The following is a 19,064-nucleotide window of genomic DNA, read 5'->3' on the forward strand; positions in this document are numbered from 1 at the left end:
ATTGTGCAGGAGGTTGGACTAGACAATCCTGGAGGACCCTTCCAACTCTGTAATTCTAAGCCTTGGACAGGAGAGTGGAATAAAGCCGTTATGAGAGTATACCTGCTTTTCTCAGTGCCTTTACATCAGCTCTACACCAGGGCAGCAACAATACGCCGCCACCCCCCCGCCCGACACACGCACACAAAACAATGCAACACACATACTGTGTCTGCCAGAAGACTCACAGTCCCCTTTTCACAGTGCTACACAAGCAGCAAAAGACAGGTTTCTCAAACCCTCCACGACCAGCAGGCGAACTGCATTTAGCCTGGAGGAGCTTCTCCTCCGTATTTGCCCTCTGCCTGCTGTCACATGAGCTCCACGGCCTCCTGCTCCCCGCCGCCTTCTCGGTGCGCCATGCAGCCCACTTTGTTGTTGAAGAGCCGGGAGAGACTTCCCTTCTGGGCGCTCCTGCCCTGGAGGGACCTCTCCTTCTTCCAGCGCCGCTTGCCCCGCTTACAGAGGGGCCGTACGTCCCAGATCCTGAGGGTGCCGTCGTGGGAAGCCGTGTACAATAATTCATTGTGAACCTGAAACAAACAAGGCCGTGCTTAAAGCCTGAAGCAGCGGGCATCAACCACAAGGAGCGTGCAGCGCGGTGCCAGAGATGCAGTCTGGGGGAGGCTTTGTCCCTGCCGGTCCCCAGATGACCTAATCCCAGATTGCGTGTGTGAATCAGTGGCAGGACAGAACAGCCGTCTCTCCTTTACTACTGCATATGGCTCTTTCACACACATTTGTGTGGCTCTTGAAGCCCCCCACCACCCCGTTAGCTGGCCTAGAGAAGGCATTTGTCTCTTTAAATCACTTCTCCAAGACAAGCCAGATGGCGGCTTGGAGAGTGCGTTTAAAGTTAAAGTTGCTTTCTTTCTACCTCTCCTCCTCCCCCTGCCTCCATCTATTTGCCTTCCTTCCTTCCTTCCTTGCGGCTCTCAAACATCTGACGTTCATGTCTTGTGGCTCTCAGACATCTGAGGTTTATTGTATGCAGCTCTTGCATTAAGCAAATTTTGGCCATTCCTGCTTTATGGTTTCTTCCAGGGCTTTTTTTATTGCAGGAACTCCTTTGCATATTAGGCCACACCACCCTGATGTAGCCAATCCTCCTGGAGCTTACAGGGCTCTTCTCACAGGGCCTACTGTAAACTCCAGAAGGACTGGCTACATCAGGGGTGTGTGGTCTAACATAGACTAGACACAAAAACCATGTTTAACATCTCAAGCTTGCATCAGACTAGGCCAGGGGTGTCAAACATGTGGTCCAGGGGCCGAATCAGGCCCCCGGAGGGCTCCTATCAGGCTCCTGAGCAACTAGCTGTCATCTGCTTCCTTCTTCCTCTCTCTTGCTTCCTTCTGCGTAACAGCTTGCTTTGCAAGGCTTGCGCAATTGCACAGGAGCTACAGAGCAGAATTTCTATTTTCTCCATTGGCTGAGGCTCCTCCCTTGGGGAGGAAGGGGAGAGAGAAAGCTTGCTTTGCAAGGCTCTCTCAATCGCACAGCAGAGCTGAGCCAAACCTGTCTTCCTTCTATTGGCTGAGGCTTCTCCCCCTCCTGGTCCCCTGGGGAAGGAAGGAAAGAGCCAGGCTTCCTTTGCCCAGTTCCCTGGATCCTATGGGAGAGATACAAAGAAAGTATCTTTAAGACCAATGAGTGCTAATGTTTTAAGCATGTTTTATTTTAATTTTTTTTAAAAAAAATCTTTTGTGTTTGTCTGTGTCCTTTATAAAGTTTGTATCTCCGCTACCTAATCCTAAATAGGGACACATACGGCCCGGCCTGACATGGCCTGGCCCAGCAAGGTCTTTTGTATGTCAGATCCGGCCCTCATAACAAATGAATTCGGCACTACTGGACTGTGCCCTACAACCAGCTGCAGTTACAGGTAGAGATGCCAGACCCCCCAGTGGTGGTGGTGGTCTCCCAGTTTCAGCCCCCACCTCTCCACTTGCCTTTTGGGGGGCAAACTGCCTTCCAAAAAAGACAGGAATGCTGGCAATTAGCACAACATACCTACGTGTCCTGGAAGTGACGTTGGGAAGTCAGGGCATGATGCGTTGGTTTTTGGGAAAAACTCTGTGGTATAAGCTAATTCTACCAGAGAGGTTTGCCCCAAAACCAGAGTGTCACCCTTGATGTGCCTATGTTACTTCTGGGTCGTGTAGGCATGTCACGTTAGTTTTTGGTGTTCTTCCCCACTTTTAGTTAAGGAGAAGAAGAGATTGGATTTATATCCTGCCCTTCACTACCCAAAGGAGTCTCAGAGCAGTTTACAATCTCCTTTCCCTTCCCCACAACAGACACCCTGTGAGGTAGGTGGGGCTGAGAGAGCTCTGACAGAAACTGCTCTTGAAAGGAACAGCTCTGCGAGAACTCAAGGTCACATCAGCAGGTGCATGTAGAGGAGTGGGGAATCAAATCGGGTTCTCCCAGATAAGAGAAGTGCATTTAACCACTACACCAAACTGGCTCTCTCTTAAGTGTCCCTCCCATCCCTTGCTGGCTGCTCTGAGGGATATGGCAGCCATAGTTGGAGGTAAGATACAAGGATGGAGCTCTTAACTGGATCTGGGCAGGGCTTTTTCTGTAGCAGGAACTCCTTTGCATATCAGGCCACCTGATGTAGCCAATCCTCCAGGAACTTACAGGGCTCTTGGTACATCTTACCTATTAACACAACTTACCTTCAGTTTCTCTCACTATAATTCGTTCTAACTTATGCTATCCCTTCTTCCTTTAAATATTCCCTTTTGTTTGGCTTGGGATGGAGCAAGGCATTATTCTTAGTTTAAGAGTCAAAATTCTAGCCCAATTACCAGTTAATTTATCCTTAGAATATATTTATTTATTTATCGACTGATTGATTGATTGATGGGCAAACTGGATGTTATCTTCAATGTTAAATAAGATATTCTACAATGTTATATACCATAGTATTTTATGCATAGTAGAATTTTGTTATACATGGAATTAATCTACTTGATACTACTTCACCCAACAAAGTTCTGCATAACTTGGAATTAATAAACTTAAGATATGTTAAAAAGGGGGGGGTGGCCTAATATGCAAAGGAGTTCCTGCGACAAAAAAAGCCCTGGATTTGGGAACAGTTGCTTTCTGCAGACCAGCAGGGAGGAGAAATCTATCTCCTTCAACAAGCAGATAAATGTTGTCATTACTCCAGGAAGGTTGCCTCTCTCTCCCTGTTTTCTTTCTCTTTAATGCTTCCCCCTCAATTAAAGGCAGGCTTGGTCCTTTTCAGCTGCTCTTCTCAGAGTGCAAAGAATGCAAGGCGCCCCTGAACCTGAGGAACAAAAGCTTCACTCTCTTCTCCAGTGGAAACAGGGCTTAGAAGACTCTGCAACGGCGGTGCAATTGGCTGATGAGACACCCACAAAGTTGTCAGGGGGCAAAACGAGTTCATGAGGAGCTGAAGGCAGTGCAGATGTGAGCACAAAGCAGAGACAGGGAGGCTAATAAAAGAGGAACCACATCTGTGTTCTCGCAAACCCTGCTTTGAAGCTAAACAGTTAGAGGCAAAACATAACTTTATGTATAGTAGAACCTAGGGCCAGCCCTAGGGCGCATGGCGCCCCAGGCAGCCTCGGTGCCTGCCCCCCTTGCGGCACCTCCCCGTGTGATGCCTCCTTCCTCTCCCTCCCAATTTTAATGCCTGGGAACAGGTGGTAAAGCGCCATGCTCCCAGGTTCTTTAAAGGCCACCCCTCCACGATCAGCTGATCGGCGGGTAAAATGGTGCCAGAGCCCAGTGGCTCCTAGCCGGCCCTCAGGCGCGCTGCAATAAGTGCAGGGGTAGCGGCGGCGGGAAGGACGAACAATCTGCTGCCGCTGCCTCCTCCCCACTTGAACCCCGCACTGATCGTGAGTGCGCCTGAGGGCAGGCATAAGAGCCGCCGGCCTCTGGCGAGGTTTTACCCGCCAATCACCTGATCGGCAGGGGGGCAGCCTTTAAAGACTCCGGGGAGCACGGCACTTTCCCAGGCATTAAAATTGGGAGGGGGGGGAGGGGAGGCAAATAGAGATTTGCCTAGGGAGCAGGGGCAAAATTTCGCGCCCCTGCCCTGCCGGCGCTCTAGGCAAATGCCTAGTTTGCCTAATGGGCAGGCCAGCCCTGGTGGAACCTGCAGCTTTGGTCAACCCGTAATCGGTAACAGGAGCCACGTTTTGTGTAATGTCAGTGCCATCGAGTTGCAACAGACTTATTGAGACCCCCGCAAGGGGCTTTTAAGGCAAGCGAGAAGCAGAGGCAGTTGGCCATGGCCTTCCTCTGCAGAGTCTTCCTTGGTGGTCTCCCATCCAAGCCTTATTGTGACCCCAGCAAGGGGCTTTCAAGGCAAGCTGTGATAAAGCAACTGCTTTAATAATCTTCCCTCTAAAACAATCACCTTGTCATTGCTTCAGTTATCAAAATTTCCCTTCCGGAAATTGGCATGATAGGCACAGGCAAAGACAGCTGACAGCTAAGTTAAAGCAAAGGGAAAATAACACTAACCCACAATGTATCTCCATACCCCTAGCCCTAGTTATATTTCAGTCATCCAGAGAGCCAGTTTGTGTAGTGGTTAAGTGTGCGGACTCTTATCTGGGAGAACCGGGTTTGATTCCCCACTCCTCCACTTGCACCTGCTGGAATGGCCTTGGGTCAGCCATGGCTCTCGCAGAGGTTGCCCTTAAAAAAGCAGCTTCTGTAAGAGCTCTCTCATCCCCACCCACCTCACAGGGTGTCTGTTGTGGGGGAAGGATATAAAGGAGATTGATTGTAAGCCGCTCCGAGACTCTGATTCAGAGGGAAGGGCGGGGTATAAATCTATGGTCTTCTTCTTCTTCCCACTATTTGCAAAGACAGGCTTTTCATTTCTTTGAATACCAGAAAGGAACTTTGTACATCTGCTGCATCCAAAATGACAAAGGCCCAATGCTTGCGCAACACTGGCTGCTTCTACATGGGGACAATTCCCTATTATGTACGACTAGAAAGTCCACATGGAGGAGAGCCTTTGTTTTTCCCCTTACATCACCAGTTCTTTTTACCCTAATGCCACCAGAAGGTCTTTTGCCAGCCACCCGAAGGGTTCCACCTGTGACAGAAGCCAACACCTGTAGGTTCCAAAATCCCAACAGCCAGTGGCTCACCTGAATGCAGTTGATAACCAGCTTGTGCCCTCGAAACACTCTCTGCAGAATGCCAGTTTTCGTATTGAAAGCTCGTACGCAGGCATCTCCACTTCCTGTAAACACTGTCATGAAAACCAAGGGAAAAGAACTTTTTAGGGTAATATACTCTGGGCCTATTTCCTTCCCCATCTACCGCAACAGGAAGCTTAGGGGGGATTTTTTGGATGGACTGTTGGAAAGAGTGGCAGGGATCTAAGCTGGATAGTTGTCCCTGAATAAGAAATGGAAATACAAAGGGAGGGACTGTGGCTCAGTCACAAAGTCTCTGCTTTGCATGCAGAAGGTCCCAGGTTCAATCCCTGGTGTCTCCAGTTCTAAAGGACCAGGCAGTGGGTAATGTTAAAGACCCCTTTCTGAGAACTTGGAGAGAGGAGTCTTTATTCAGATTTTGATCCACTCTGATCATGCAGTGTTTTGGGTGCTTTATATAAAGAAGATCTTCCTTGAGTGGGAGATGCTTTGGCCGTGTGGAAGGAAAAGCATCGTTGGATTCGGCCCACCCTATTTTTGCTTCAGCTCCAGAGTGATCCTGCAAGCAACCCTGTGTGCGTACCAAAAATGCAAAAATAAAAGAAATCAGTACAATTTATCGAACAAAGTTTGAGTCCAGTGGCACCTTTAAGACCAACGAAGTATAATTCTGGGTTTAAGCTTTTGTGTGTATGCACAGTTCATCAGATGTGTGCGTGCACACCGCATTCCTTTAAAAAAAAAGGATCCTGTAGGGAGACTACAAACAAGCAATTCCTACATTAATATATTTGATAAGAGAAATAATTAACTGAAAAAACTAAATAAATCTAGGAGAATAGGGTGTTGGTCATACAGCTGTTTTGAGCACGACTAGGTCTCATTCATGAGATGTAAAATGAAAATAAAATTATTTGGAAATCTTAGTCTTTTATTTGGGAAATCTCAGTGCATACCTAGGCTGCCTAAATCTATTAGAATCTGAGATGTAGTTAAACTTAATTGTTGAGAGAAGTCTTCCCCTCTAAGTCTAAGTTGTGAGCTCCGTGGTTCTTTTTAAAAGCAGGAACACACGGGAATGCAGCTCCAGATAGCTTGGCTTCGGGGGGTGTGGCATTTTATGCAAATTAGTTCCTGCTGGGCTTTTTCTACAAAAAAAAGTCCAGTGTGAAACAGTGGTGATGTCAGGGGGTGTAGCCTAATATACAAATGAGTTCCTGCTGGGCTTCTTCTACAAAAAAGGCCACGGATCCAATATAATAGTTATAAGGCATAAAGATGTCTGCTTGCGGCTTCAGATTTTGAGAGAGATAATAATGGCAAACTTAGAGATAATTGGTAACCAGAGCAAAATAACGTAGTCCGCATGCACACACAAGCTTATATATACCCAGAATTAAACTGTGTTGGTCTTAAAGGTGCCACTGGACTCAAACGTAGTTCTGTTGCTTCAGACCAACATGGATGACCACCTGACTCTAGTAAAATTTATGTCATTTGCTACTATTAGAGAAAAACAAAGGCCCTGTTGACAGATATCATTATATCAGATGCGCATGTAGCATGAACATACCAGGGAATGTTAAACACAATGATTCACTACTTAGCAAGCAGAACAATCTATTTCCTTTTCCGACCACAACTTTAATTGTTTGAATAACAGAGGAAGCCTGTTTCTTGCTGCCTTTCAAGAAAGGGTTTTCCATATGGAACGGGTTAGAAATTCTTCGCCTTTCAATGCACAAGGGCATTGCTTGCTTTGAAGGGATGTTCGGTTACATTACTCCCCCCGCCCCACCCCCTTCACTACATCCTCCTCTGCCAAAGCAAAAGCAACCCATGTTTTGAACATTCAATTCTGTTGAAAAGCAATGTTCTGTAATGGAAACCAGTTTTAGGTTTTTGTGTGTGATAAGGATGTAATCCCCTCGATGCAACTAAAGCTAGGTGGTTGGAAACTGTGCATTTAGGTTTTGTAACAAGTGTCTCCATGGTCATCTTGGTTATTATGTTTTATGGCGCAGAGTGGTAAAGCTGCAGTACTGCAGTCTGAACTCTCTGCTCACGACCTGAGTTCGATCCCGGCAGAAGCTGGGTTCAGGTAGCTGGCTCCAGATTGACTCAGCCTTCCATCTTTCCGAGGTCGGTAAAATGAGTTCCCAGCTTGCTGGGGGGAAAGCGTAGATGACTGGGAAAGGCAATGGCAAACCACCCCGTAAAAAGTCTGCCATGAAAGTAATGTCACCCCAGCGTCGGAAATGACTGGTGCTTGCACAGGGGACTACCTTTAGCTTAGAAGAGCCCTGTGGCGCAGAGTGGTAAAGCTGCAGTGCTGCAGTCCTAAGCTCTGCTCATGACCTGAGTTTGATCCCTGGCGGAAGCTGCGTTTTCAGGTAGCCGGCTCCAGGTTGACTCAGCCTTCCATCCTTCTGAGGTCGATAAAATGAGCACCCAGCTTGCTGGGGGGGAAGTGTAGATGACTGGGGAAGGCAATGGCAAACCACCCCGTAAAAAGTCTGCCGTGAAAACATTGTGAAAACAACGTCAACCCACAGTCAAAAACGACTGGTGCTTGCACACGGGACCTTTCCTTTTCCTTTTCTGTATGTTTTTCGATTGTTTTATTGTTTGTATTTAAAATAAATGTTTAAAAAATTTTTTAAAAGAAAAGCAATGTTCTATAAAAGCTTGGCACATGTTTTAAAATGGGACTCTGAATGTCACATTTATGGCTGGCATTCTCTTCCCAGGACCAGTATCAATAAACCTTTTAATATTTTTTCCATCTTCTGTCTGGGTGTGGGAACTGAGTCACCCTTTGCAATCTCTCCAAGGCCATTTATAAACAGCTGTAGACGAGCGCGCAGAATTTTGGACCCGGTTTTTATTTGCATCCAAGACAGACTTGCCTAGCCGTTGTTGGACAAAGACAGTTTTCGTATTTGAGCAATGGTTTTAAAAGTCTTGGTTGAATTTTATTATTTTTATGTATTTCTACAACAGTAACACTGTACACAAATTCATGACGGGGGGGGGGGAAGGGGGATCCGGAGCAGAGATGCGGAAGCCGATTAATCCACAAGAGCTGCCACTCTGACACGGCAAGCTATACAGAGCTACTCCACTCTAAACCCACTGAAATGAACGGGTTTAGACTGGAATAATTCTCTTTAGGATTGCACTCTGAACCACCCCACTGCAAGAAGATGATCAAGAAGAAGACTGTAGATTTACACCCTGCCCTTCTCTCTGAATCAGAGACTCAGAGTGGCTTTTAAAAAGGTAAAGGTACTTTCCTGTGCAAGCACCAGTTGTTTCTGACTCTGGGGTGATGTTACTTTCACAACGTTTTCACGACAGACTTTTTACGGGGTGGTTTGCCATTGCCTTCCCCAGACATCTACACTTTCCCTCCAGCAAGCTGGGTACTCATTTTATCGACCTCAGAAGGATGGAAGGCTGAGTCAACCTCGAGCCGGCTACCTGTACCCAACTTCCACCGGGATTGAACTCATCGTGAGCAGAGCTTAGGACTGCAGTACTGCAGCTTTACCACTCTGCACCACAGGGCTCTTCAGAGTGGCTTGCAATCTCCTATATCTTCTCCCCCCACAACAGACACCCTGTGAGGTGGGTGGGGCTGAGAGGGCTCTCACAGCAGCTGCCCTTTCAAGGACAACCTCTGCCAGAGCTATGGCTGACCCAAGGCCATCCCAGCAGGTGCAAGTGGAGGAGTGGGGAATCAAACCTGGTTCTCCCAGATAAGAGCTCACACACTTCACCATTACACCAAACTGGCTCTCCAGTTTTTATAGAAAAAGAAGGGCCATCAGTAGGGAATCATGAGCATCTGAGTGAGCTCTGACTCTTGAAACCTCACACCCCAAAAATCTGAAGAAGTGTGCATGCACACAAAAGCTTATACCTTTAATTAAACTGTGTTGGTCTTAAAGGTGCCACTGGACTCAAACTTTGTTCTGCTGCTTCAGACCAACATGGCTCCCTACCTGAATCTACCCTCAAAATCTAGTTTATCTTTAACTTATTACTGATCTTGAATCTAGCTGAACTTCTGTTGTTCACTCAATAAGAAACTTCAGAGGCTTTTAAAATAAGAACATAAGAGAAGCCATGTTGGAACAGGCCAGTGGCCCATCTAGTCCAACACTCTGTGTCACATAAGAACATAAGAGAGGCCATGTTGGATCAGGCCAGTGGCCCATCCAGTCCAACACTCTGTGTCACAGAAGAACATAAGAGAAGCCATGTTGGATCAGGCCAATGGCCCATCCAGTCCAACACTCTGCGTCACATAAGAACAAAAGAGAAGCCATGTTGGATCAGGCCAGTGGCCCATCCAGTCCAACACTCTGTGTCACATAAGAACTTAAGAGAAGCCATGTTGGAACAGGCCAATGGCCCATCCAGTCCAACACTCTGCGTCACATAAGAACAAAAGAGAAGCCATGTTGGATCAGGCCAGTGGCCCATCCAGTCCAACACTCTGTGTCACAGAAGAACATAAGAGAAGCCATGTTGGATCAGGCCAATGGCCCATCCAGTCCAACACTCTGCGTCACATAAGAACAAAAGAGAAGCCATGTTGGATCAGGCCAGTGGCCCATCCAGTCCAACACTCTGTGTCACAGAAGAACATAAGAGAAGCCATGTTGGATCAGGCCAATGGCCCATCCAGTCCAACACTCTGCGTCACATAAGAACAAAAGAGAAGCCATGTTGGATCAGGCCAGTGGCCCATCCAGTCCAACACTCTGTGTCACATAAGAACATAAGAGAAGCCATGTTGGAACAGGCCAATGGCCCATCCAGTCCAACACTCTGTGTCACAGAAGAACATAAGAGAAGCCATGTTGGATCAGGCCAGTGGCCCATCTAGTCCAACACTCTGTGTCACATAAGAACATAAGAGAGGCCATGTTGGATCAGGCCAGTGGCCCATCCAGTCCAACACTCTGTGTCACAGAAGAACATAAGAGAAGCCATGTTGGATCAGGCCAATGGCCCATCCAGTCCAACACTCTGTCACACTGTGGCCAAAAAAATTATATATATATACACATACATACACATATATATACACACTGTATATAGTGTTCCTTCCTAGATGTACAAGTTAGATATACTATGTATGACTAGGGCTTTTTTTGTAGCAGGAACTCCTTTGCATATTAGGCCACCCCCACCCCCCGACGTAGCCAATCCTACTGGAGCTTACAGGGCTCTTAGTACGAGGCCTACTGTAAGCTCCAGGAGGATTGGCTACATCAGGAGGGTGTGGCCTAATATGCAAAGGAGTTCCTGTTACAAAAAAAAACAAAAACCCGAGTTTGGTGTTGGCATGAACGCAGCCAGAATGGGTACTAAGTTCAGAATATGAAAAAAGCATGCAAAAAAAAAAAAAATTGGATCTCACCACTCGGCTCAGCTACCAGCGGGACCTGCCTCCAGCAGAACGAGTTCTCCTCCAATGCCTCTTGCATCAGAGGAAATCGCTGCCAATAGCTGAGTTGAGTGGTCGAATCCAGACCTTCGTCACTAAGCCCTCAGGGAAGCACTTCATGCTTTTATGTTCAGCTACTAAGGAGAGCACAAAAGCAGTCCACGTTTGCCAACCGCTGAGCTGAGTCTGTGCCATCTGGAAACATTTATTCCTTAAACACAAAAGTCTTGGTTGGCTGCTATTTTAAAAAAAAATAGATTGAGAGCAACTCTCTGGATATGCAACTGCTTGCTATCTCTTCAATCGAGGACAAGTGTATACAGCGGGAAAGAAAAGAGGAACCATCCCAGTTCTGTGTTTGCAGCCCAACACTACCCTCGGGACTCATGCTTCACCCAGGACCAAAAGACACACACAGCTCGGGGATTTCTGCAACTGGGGCTCAACACAGGAAGGGCCATGGCTCAGTGGTACAGCATCTGTTTGGGAGGGCCTGGGTTCAATCCCCAACATCTCCAGGTACATAAAGAACATAAGAAGAGGCCTGCTGGATCAGGTCAGTGGTCCACCTAGTCCAGCATGCTGCCTCACATAGTTCCTCTGGAGGGCCAACAATAGTACAGAGAGGCCAAAGCCTTCCCTGCTCAGAACATAAGAATAGCCCTGCTAGATCAGACCACTGGCCCATCTAGTCCAGGCATCCTGTCCCACACAGCGGCCAACCAGTTCCTTTGGATGGCCAATGATAGGGCATAGAGGCCAAAGCCTTCCCCCAATAAGAACATCAGAAAAGCCTTGCTGGATCAGACCAGTGGTCCATCTAGTCCAGCATTCTTTCTCACACAGTGGCCAACCAGTTCCTCTGGAGGGCCAACAACAGGGCATAGAGGCTGAGGCCTTCCCCTGATAAGAACAACAGAAGAGCCCTGCTGGATCAGACCAGTAGTCCATCTAGTCCAGCATTCTTTCTCACACAGCGGCCAGCCAGTTCCTCTGGAGAGCCAACAACAGGGCATAGAGGCTGAGGCCTTCCCCTGATAAGAACAACAGAAGAGCCCTGCTGGATCAGACCAGTGGTCCATCTAGTCCAGCATTCTTTCTCACACAGCGGCCAGCCAGTTCCTCTGGAGAGCCAACAACAGGGCATAGAGGCTGAGGCCTTCCCCTGATAAGAACAACAGAAGAGCCCTGCTGGATCAGACCAGTGGTCCATCTAGTCCAGCATTCTTTCTCACACAGCGGCCAGCCAGTTCCTCTGGAGAGCCAACAACAGGGCATAGAGGCTGAGGCCTTCCCCTGATAAGAACAACAGAAGAGCCCTGCTGGATCAGACCAGTGGTCCATCTAGTCCAGCATTCTTTCTCACACAGTGGCCAACCAATTCCTCTGGAGGGCCAACAACAGGGCATAGAGGCTGAGGCCTTCCCCTGATAAGAACAACAGAAGAGCCCTGCTGGATCAGACCAGTGGTCCATCTAGTCCAGCATTCTTTCTCACACAGCGGCCAGCCAGTTCCTCTGGAGAGCCAACAACAGGGCATAGAGGCTGAGGCCTTCCCCTGATAAGAACAACAGAAGAGCCCTGCTGGATCAGACCAGTGGTCCATCTAGTCCAGCATTCTTTCTCACACAGTGGCCAACCAATTCCTCTGGAGGGCCAACAACAGGGCATAGAGGCTGAGGCCTTCCCCTGATAAGAACAACAGAAGAGCCCTGCTGGATCAGACCAGTGGTCCATCTAGTCCAGCATTCTTTCTCACACAGCGGCCAGCCAGTTCCTCTGGAGAGCCAACAACAGGGCATAGAGGCTGAGGCCTTCCCCTGATAAGAACAACAGAAGAGCCCTGCTGGATCAGACCAGTGGTCCATCTAGTCCAGCATTCTTTCTCACATAGTGGCCAACCAGTTCCTTTGGACAGCCAATAACAGGACATAGAGGGCGAGGTCTTCCCCTGATAAGAGCATCAAAAAAGCTCTGTTGGGACAAACCAGGGGTCCACCTAGTCCAGCATCCCGTCTCTTGCGGCGGCCGACCAGCTCCTCTGGAGGGACATGGCAGAGAGGTTGAAGCCTTCCCCTGATAAGAACGTAACAGCCCTGCTGGATCAGACCAGTGGTTCATCCAGTCCAGCATCCTGTCTCATACAGTGGCCAGCCAGTTCCTCTGGAGAGCCAACAACAGGCCACAGAGGCTGAGGCCTTCCCCTGATTCATATGCCTAAGTGGATCAGCAGACAGCCACATTGCTGTAATATGGGGGTCTCATACTCCCAACAGAGTTACCAGCCTCCAGATGGGGACTGAGGGTCTCCTGAGGGTCTCTCCTGAGATCAGTTCCCCGGGAGAAAATGGTTGCTTTGGAGGGTGAACTTCTGCTGCATTATATCCTGCTGAGCAACATATGAAGCTGCCTTATACTGAATCAGACCCTGGGTCCATCAAAGTCAGTATTGTCTACTCATACTGGCAGCTGCTCTCCAGGGTCTCAAGCTGAGGTTTTTCATGCCTATTTGCCTGGACCCTTTTTAGTTGGAGATGCTGAGGATTGAACCTGGGACCTTCTGTTTACCAAGCAGATGCTCTACCACTGAGCCACCGTCCCTCCCAACCCTCTTTCCCAAACCCTACCTTCCTCAGGGTTCCACCCACAAAATCTCCAGGAATTTCCCAAGTCGTAGTTGACAACCCTATCTCAATAGCTGGCCCTGATTTAGGATAAAATACACTCCCGACATCTAGCCCAAAGGTCCCCAGCTTTTTGAGCCTGTGGGCATCAACCCACATAGATGCCCTCCGCCTCTAAGGGAGAAAGAAGTATTTTTCTCCCTTTCTCACAGTACAAGAACTCGTGGACATTCAATGAAATTGCTGAGCAGTCGGGTTAAAACGGATAAAAGGAAGTACTTCTTCACCCAAAGGGTGATTAACACATGGAATTCACTGCCACAGGAGGTGGCGGCGGCTACAAGCACGGACGACTTTCAAGAGGGGATTGGATAAACATATGGAGCAGAAGTCCCTCAGTGGCTATTAGCCACAGGGTATAGATGGAACTCTCTGTCTGGGGCAAGTGATGTTCTGTATTTTTGGGGGCAGGGGAAACCATGGGAAGACTTCTAGCATCCTGGCCCTACTGATGAACCTCCTGATGGCACCTGGGATTTTTTGGCCACTGTGTGACAGAGTGTCGGACTGGGTGGGCCATTGGCCTGATCCAAGATGGCTTCTCTTGGGTTCTTAATTCTGACACTACTTGACGGACACAGCCACAAAATGGCTGCCACAGGAGACAGCGCCAACCAACCACAAAATGGCTCCTGCAGCTTACTTTCAATCATACCATGAAGACCCTTGTTGTGGTCTCAACTGCTGGCAAAGCAACATTTTAAAAAAAATCAGCACAGCCAATCACATCTCCAATGGCCAATCAAAAACTTGCGGAGCAAAAGCTCCCCCTGGCCCCTCCCACTTTCTAAAAACACTTGGCAGGCACCAGGAAAGGCGTTTGAGGGCATGGGATCCCTCGCCCACAGTAGCGTAAGGAGGGCAGAGCCACCATATTTTACAACTGGGAGTGGAAAGGATGAAAGGAGAAAGAATAATGGGGATACGAGGTGGAAGTCTGTTGGAACTTACATATCCCAGCATGGTACTTCAAAGTGCTGACGCTGTGTTTGTGAGCCTTGAACGTCCGAACTCGCTCCCCGGTGTCGGCGAGCCAGCATTTCACCGTCCGGTCTGCGCTCCCTGAATACAAGCGTCGATTCACAAGCTAAGAGGGAAAGAGGAAGAAAGAGTATGTCTGTAAATGGGGTGACCAAACTGCAGCTCGGGAGCCACATGTGGCTCTTTCACACACATTTTGTGGCTCTTGAAGCCCCCACCACTCCATTGCCTGGCTTGGAGAAGGCATTTGTCTCTTTAAATCACTTTTCTAAGCCAAGCCAGCTGGTGGTTTGGAGAATACATGTAAAGTCAATTTCTTTCTATACAAGATAATGCATGGGATGCAGAAAGTAGAGAAAGTAGTACTTTTCTCCCTTTCTCACAATACAAGAACTCGTGGGCATTTGATGAAATTGCTGAGAAGTCAGGTTAAAACGGATAGAAGGAAGTCCTTCTTCACCCAAAGGGTGATAAACATGTGGAATTCACTGCCACAGGAGGTGGTGGTGGCTACGAGCATAGCCAGCTTCAAGAGGGGATTGGATAAAAATATGGAGCAGAGGTCCATCAGTGGCTATTAGCCACAGTGTGTGTGTGTATGTGTATATATATATACACACACACAATGTGGCTAATAGCCATTGATGGATATATATATATTTGGCCACTGTGTGACACAGAGGGTTGGACTGGATGGGCCATTGGCCAACATGGCTTCTCTTATGTTCCACCTCTCCCTTCCCCATCTATTTTCCATACGAACGTAAGTGTCTCAGCTGCAGTAGGAGAAGGTGCTTGGATCTAGAATAGAGTTGCTGGTAAGGTGAGTGAGACTTGATTTGCTTTTCTAAAACTGCTGGGGAGCTTTACCTAGGTTGCTGTAGGTGCTTGGTGCCTGCTGGGGAGCTTTACCTAGGTTGCTGTGGTGCTTGGTGCCTGCTGGAGAGCAGTTTCTGATTGCTTTTGTGTGTCTTTTGTGTAGCTGTTGCTGAGTGAGGAGAGCTTGTTTGCATGGGGGTAATTGTTGGCCCCACCCTCTGCTGTTGCGCTGGCTGTTGAGTCAGAGGTGGGTGGGGGCTTGAGCCTTTAATTTGCAAGGCTCATCCTTGCCAGAGGCGTGAACCGAAGCGCAAGAGCCAAAGGGCTCTTAGCCTGGGGGTCTAGTTTGGGTGTTCTGTAGAAAGGTGGGTAGTTACCCACAAGTAGTTTCAAGTGGCAGTTGGTAGTGGGATTTAAAAATAAGTGAAGATAAATAAAATGTTGAAATGGATTGCAGCGGTATGGCTGGTGAGGGAGCAGAGGCAGTGACGTGTAAAGACTGTGGGGTGTTTGTATTTCTACCTGAGAGTAGCACGAATTACACTTGCAGATACAGGGACTGGAGGCACGATTATCCACACTGCAGTGTATAAGGAAGGTGAGGATTTTCTTGATGAAACGCGTGAGGCGCTCTTGAAAGGACAAGAGGAGGGAGAGGAAATGGTATCTCAGAAAAGAACCCAACACAGGAGGAGGGTTCCTGCAAAAATGTAACCCGAAGGAGAAAGAAAATCAGGAGATGTTCTGAGCCCCTGCTGCTCAGCAATAGGTTCCAGGATCTCCCCACAGTAACTGATTTTGAACCATTGGAACAAGGCCTACTTCCCCAGCCTCCACGAAGCTTGAAGAAAGTTTCTCAAGATCCTGTGGATAAGAAGCCTGGAGTTTCTGCTCCCCAATATAGGAAGAGGAAGGTGGTGGTGATTGGAGACTCCTTGCTCAGAAGGGTGGAGCTCAAAGTGTGCTGACCGGACTTGTCATCCCGAGAGGTCTGCTGTCTGCCGGGTGCACACATCCAGCATTTGACAGAAAGGACTGGAAGACTTATCAAGCCCACGGATTATTATCCTTTTGTGCTGATCCACGTGGGAACGAACAATACTGTCCGTCATAGCCCTGAACATATGAACATATGAAGCTGCCTTATACTGAATCAGACCTTTGGTCCATCAAAGTCAGTATTGTCTTCTCAGACTGGCAGCGGCTCTCCAGGGTCTCAAGCTGAGGCTTTTCACACCTATTTGCCTGGACCCTTTTTTGGAGATACCAGGGATTGATCCTGGGACCTTTTGCTTCCCAAGCAGATGCTCTACTACTGAGCAACCGTCCCTCCCCAAAGGGAACGTATTAGAAAAGACTATGTGGTGAAGGAGCTGGGCGCACGGGCTGTGTTCTCGTCAGTGCTTCCTGTTGAAGGTCGTGGCTTAGGATGAGAAAGAAGAATACTTCAAATAAACGACTGGCTACGTCGATTGTGTCGTCAGGAAATATTCGGATTTCTGGACCATGGCTTATGCTTTCGAGATGGTGGTCTTCTATTGGGAGATGGTTCGCACTTTACGGTGGTAGGAAAAAGGGTGTTTGATAACAGCCTTGCTAACCTAATAAGGAGGGCTTTAAACTGAAATGTATGGGGGAGCGACACAATAATTCAAAGCCTCATATGATGCTAGAAACTGGGGAAAAGAACATTAAAGATTTGCAGGGAGTGGTGCATACGCTAGGTAATGTTAGTTTGCAGGCTTGTACGGAAACCAAACCCTCAGGATGCATAAAACGTGGATTCCGATGTCTCTACACTAATGCACAGAGTATGGGAAACAAACAGGAGAAATTGGAAGTCCCAATAAAGGAATGAGACTATGACAAAATAGGCCTTACTGAAATGTGGTGGGATGACACTCACAACTGAAATATTATGATTCAGGGGTATAACTTATTTAAAAGGGACAGGCAAATGAGAAAGGGCGGAGGCTTAGCAGTAGGAGGAGGTATATACTTGTGAGGAAATATGTGAATCGGAGCATGGCAGCTCAGTTGAGAGTCTCTGGGTAAAAATAAAAGGATTAAGAAATAACAGTGATATCACTGTGGGGGTCTGCTATAAACCACCAAGTCAGGCAGAGGACTTGGATGAGATACTTCTACAGCAGATTGCAAAGTTCTCCAAGAGAAAGGGATACAATGATCATGGGAGATTTCAATTACAAAGACATCTGTTGGAAGTCCAACTCTGCTAAAAATGAAAAGCCAAATAGATTCCTGTCTTGCTGACAGCTTCTTTTTCCAGAAAGTGAAGAAGGAAACAAGGGGATCTGCTGTCTTGATTTGATTCTCACCAACAAGGAAGAATTGATTGAAGAAGTGGAAATTGTGAGCACTCTGGGCAGTAGTGACCATGTCATTTTGGAAATCACAGTCTTAGGGAAGGGGAAAGCTATACATAGTCAGACTTATAGGCTGGACTTCAGAAAGGCAAATTTTGATAAACTTAGAACTATGCTGGGTAAAATCCCATGGTCAGAAATACTTAGGAAGAAGGGGGTTCAAGAGGGGTGGGAGTTTCTTAAAAGCAAAATACTGAAAGTCCAATCACAGATGATTCCTATGAGAAGAAAAAATGGAAAAAGCCTAAAGAAGCCAAAGTGGCTCCATGGACAGCTCTCTAAAGACTTGAGAAATAAAAAAGACTCCTTTAGGAATTGAAAGGAGGGCCTTATAACCAAGGATGAATATAAATAAATCACCAATGCTTGTAGAGCTTAGGATGGTCAAAGATGCTAAAAACAACAAAAAAGGTTCTTTTCTTATGTTCAGAGTAAGAAAAAGAGCAAGGACATGGTAGGCCCATTGCGAGGGCAAGAAAGTGAAATTGTAACAGGTAATGAAGAGATGGTGGAACGGCTCAATTCCTACTTTTCCTCAGTCTTCTCTTCTGAGGGAAACGGTGCTCAACATGGCAAAAACAGAACATATAAGGAGGGTATGAAGTTCCAACCTAGGATCAGCATAGGGGTAGTACATAAACACCTAGCTTCTTTAAATGAAACTAAGTCCTCAGGGCCAGATGAATTGCATCCAAGGGTTCTAAAAGAGCTTGCAGATGTAATTTCTGAGCCTCTGGCTATTATTTTTTAGAATTCTTGGAGAACAGGAGAGGTGCTGGAAGATTGGAGGTGGGGGAACGTTGTCCCCATCTTCAAGAAGGGGAAAAAAGAGGATACGGGTAACTACTGACCTGTCAGCTTTATGTCTATACCTGGAAAAGTTTTAGAACAAATCATCAAACAGTCGGTCCTGGAACATTTAGAAAGAATGGATGTGATTACTAAGAGCCAGCATGGTTTTCTCAAGAACAAGTCATGTCAGACTAACCTGATCTCTTTTTTTGAGAAAGTGACTATCTTGCTGGATCAGGGGAATGCTGTAGATGTCGTTTATCTTTATTTCAGTGAGGCTTTTGATAAGGTTCCACATACTATCCTTATTGACAAGTTGGTAAAATGTGGTTTGGATCCTGTTACCATTAGGTGGATCTGTAACTGGTTGACAGATCGCACCCAAAGAGTGCTTGTGAATGGTTCCTCATCCTCTTGAGAGAGGAGTGACCAGTGGAGTGCCTCAAGGATCTGTCCTGGGACCTGTTTTGTTCAACATCTTTATCAATGATTTGGATGAAGGAATAGAGGGAAAGCTTATTAAATACGAAATTGGGAGGGGTTGCAAACACAGAAGACGACAGAAACAGGATACAGGATGATCTTGACAGGCTGGAAAACTGGGCTAAAACCAATAAAATGAATTTTAACAGGTATAAATGTAAAATTCTGCATTTAGGTAGGAAAAATCCAATGCATGGTTATAGAATGGGGGAGGCTTGTCTTAGCAGTAGTATGTGTGAAAAGGATCTAGGG

The 19,064-nt window shown here is 47.3% G+C and overlaps 1 protein-coding gene across 1 annotated transcript in view; it reads right to left on the reverse strand.

Annotated features, from left to right (window-relative positions):
- Nucleotides 1-343: 343 nt before the first annotated feature.
- Nucleotides 344-19,064, reverse strand: part of WDR86 (WD repeat domain 86) — a 42,901-nt gene continuing 24,180 nt past the window's right edge. The window contains exons 4-6 of the mRNA XM_060248014.1: nucleotides 14,302-14,437; nucleotides 5,194-5,297; nucleotides 344-572 (exon numbers count right to left, since the gene is read on the reverse strand). Coding sequence (XP_060103997.1) covers nucleotides 351-572; nucleotides 5,194-5,297; nucleotides 14,302-14,437 — 462 coding nt within the window. The 3' untranslated portion in view covers nucleotides 344-350. The remainder of the gene's footprint in view (nucleotides 573-5,193; nucleotides 5,298-14,301; nucleotides 14,438-19,064) is intronic.

Source organism: Heteronotia binoei, chromosome 10 (genome assembly GCF_032191835.1).
Source record: "Heteronotia binoei isolate CCM8104 ecotype False Entrance Well chromosome 10, APGP_CSIRO_Hbin_v1, whole genome shotgun sequence".
NCBI lineage: Eukaryota > Metazoa > Chordata > Lepidosauria > Squamata > Gekkonidae > Heteronotia > Heteronotia binoei.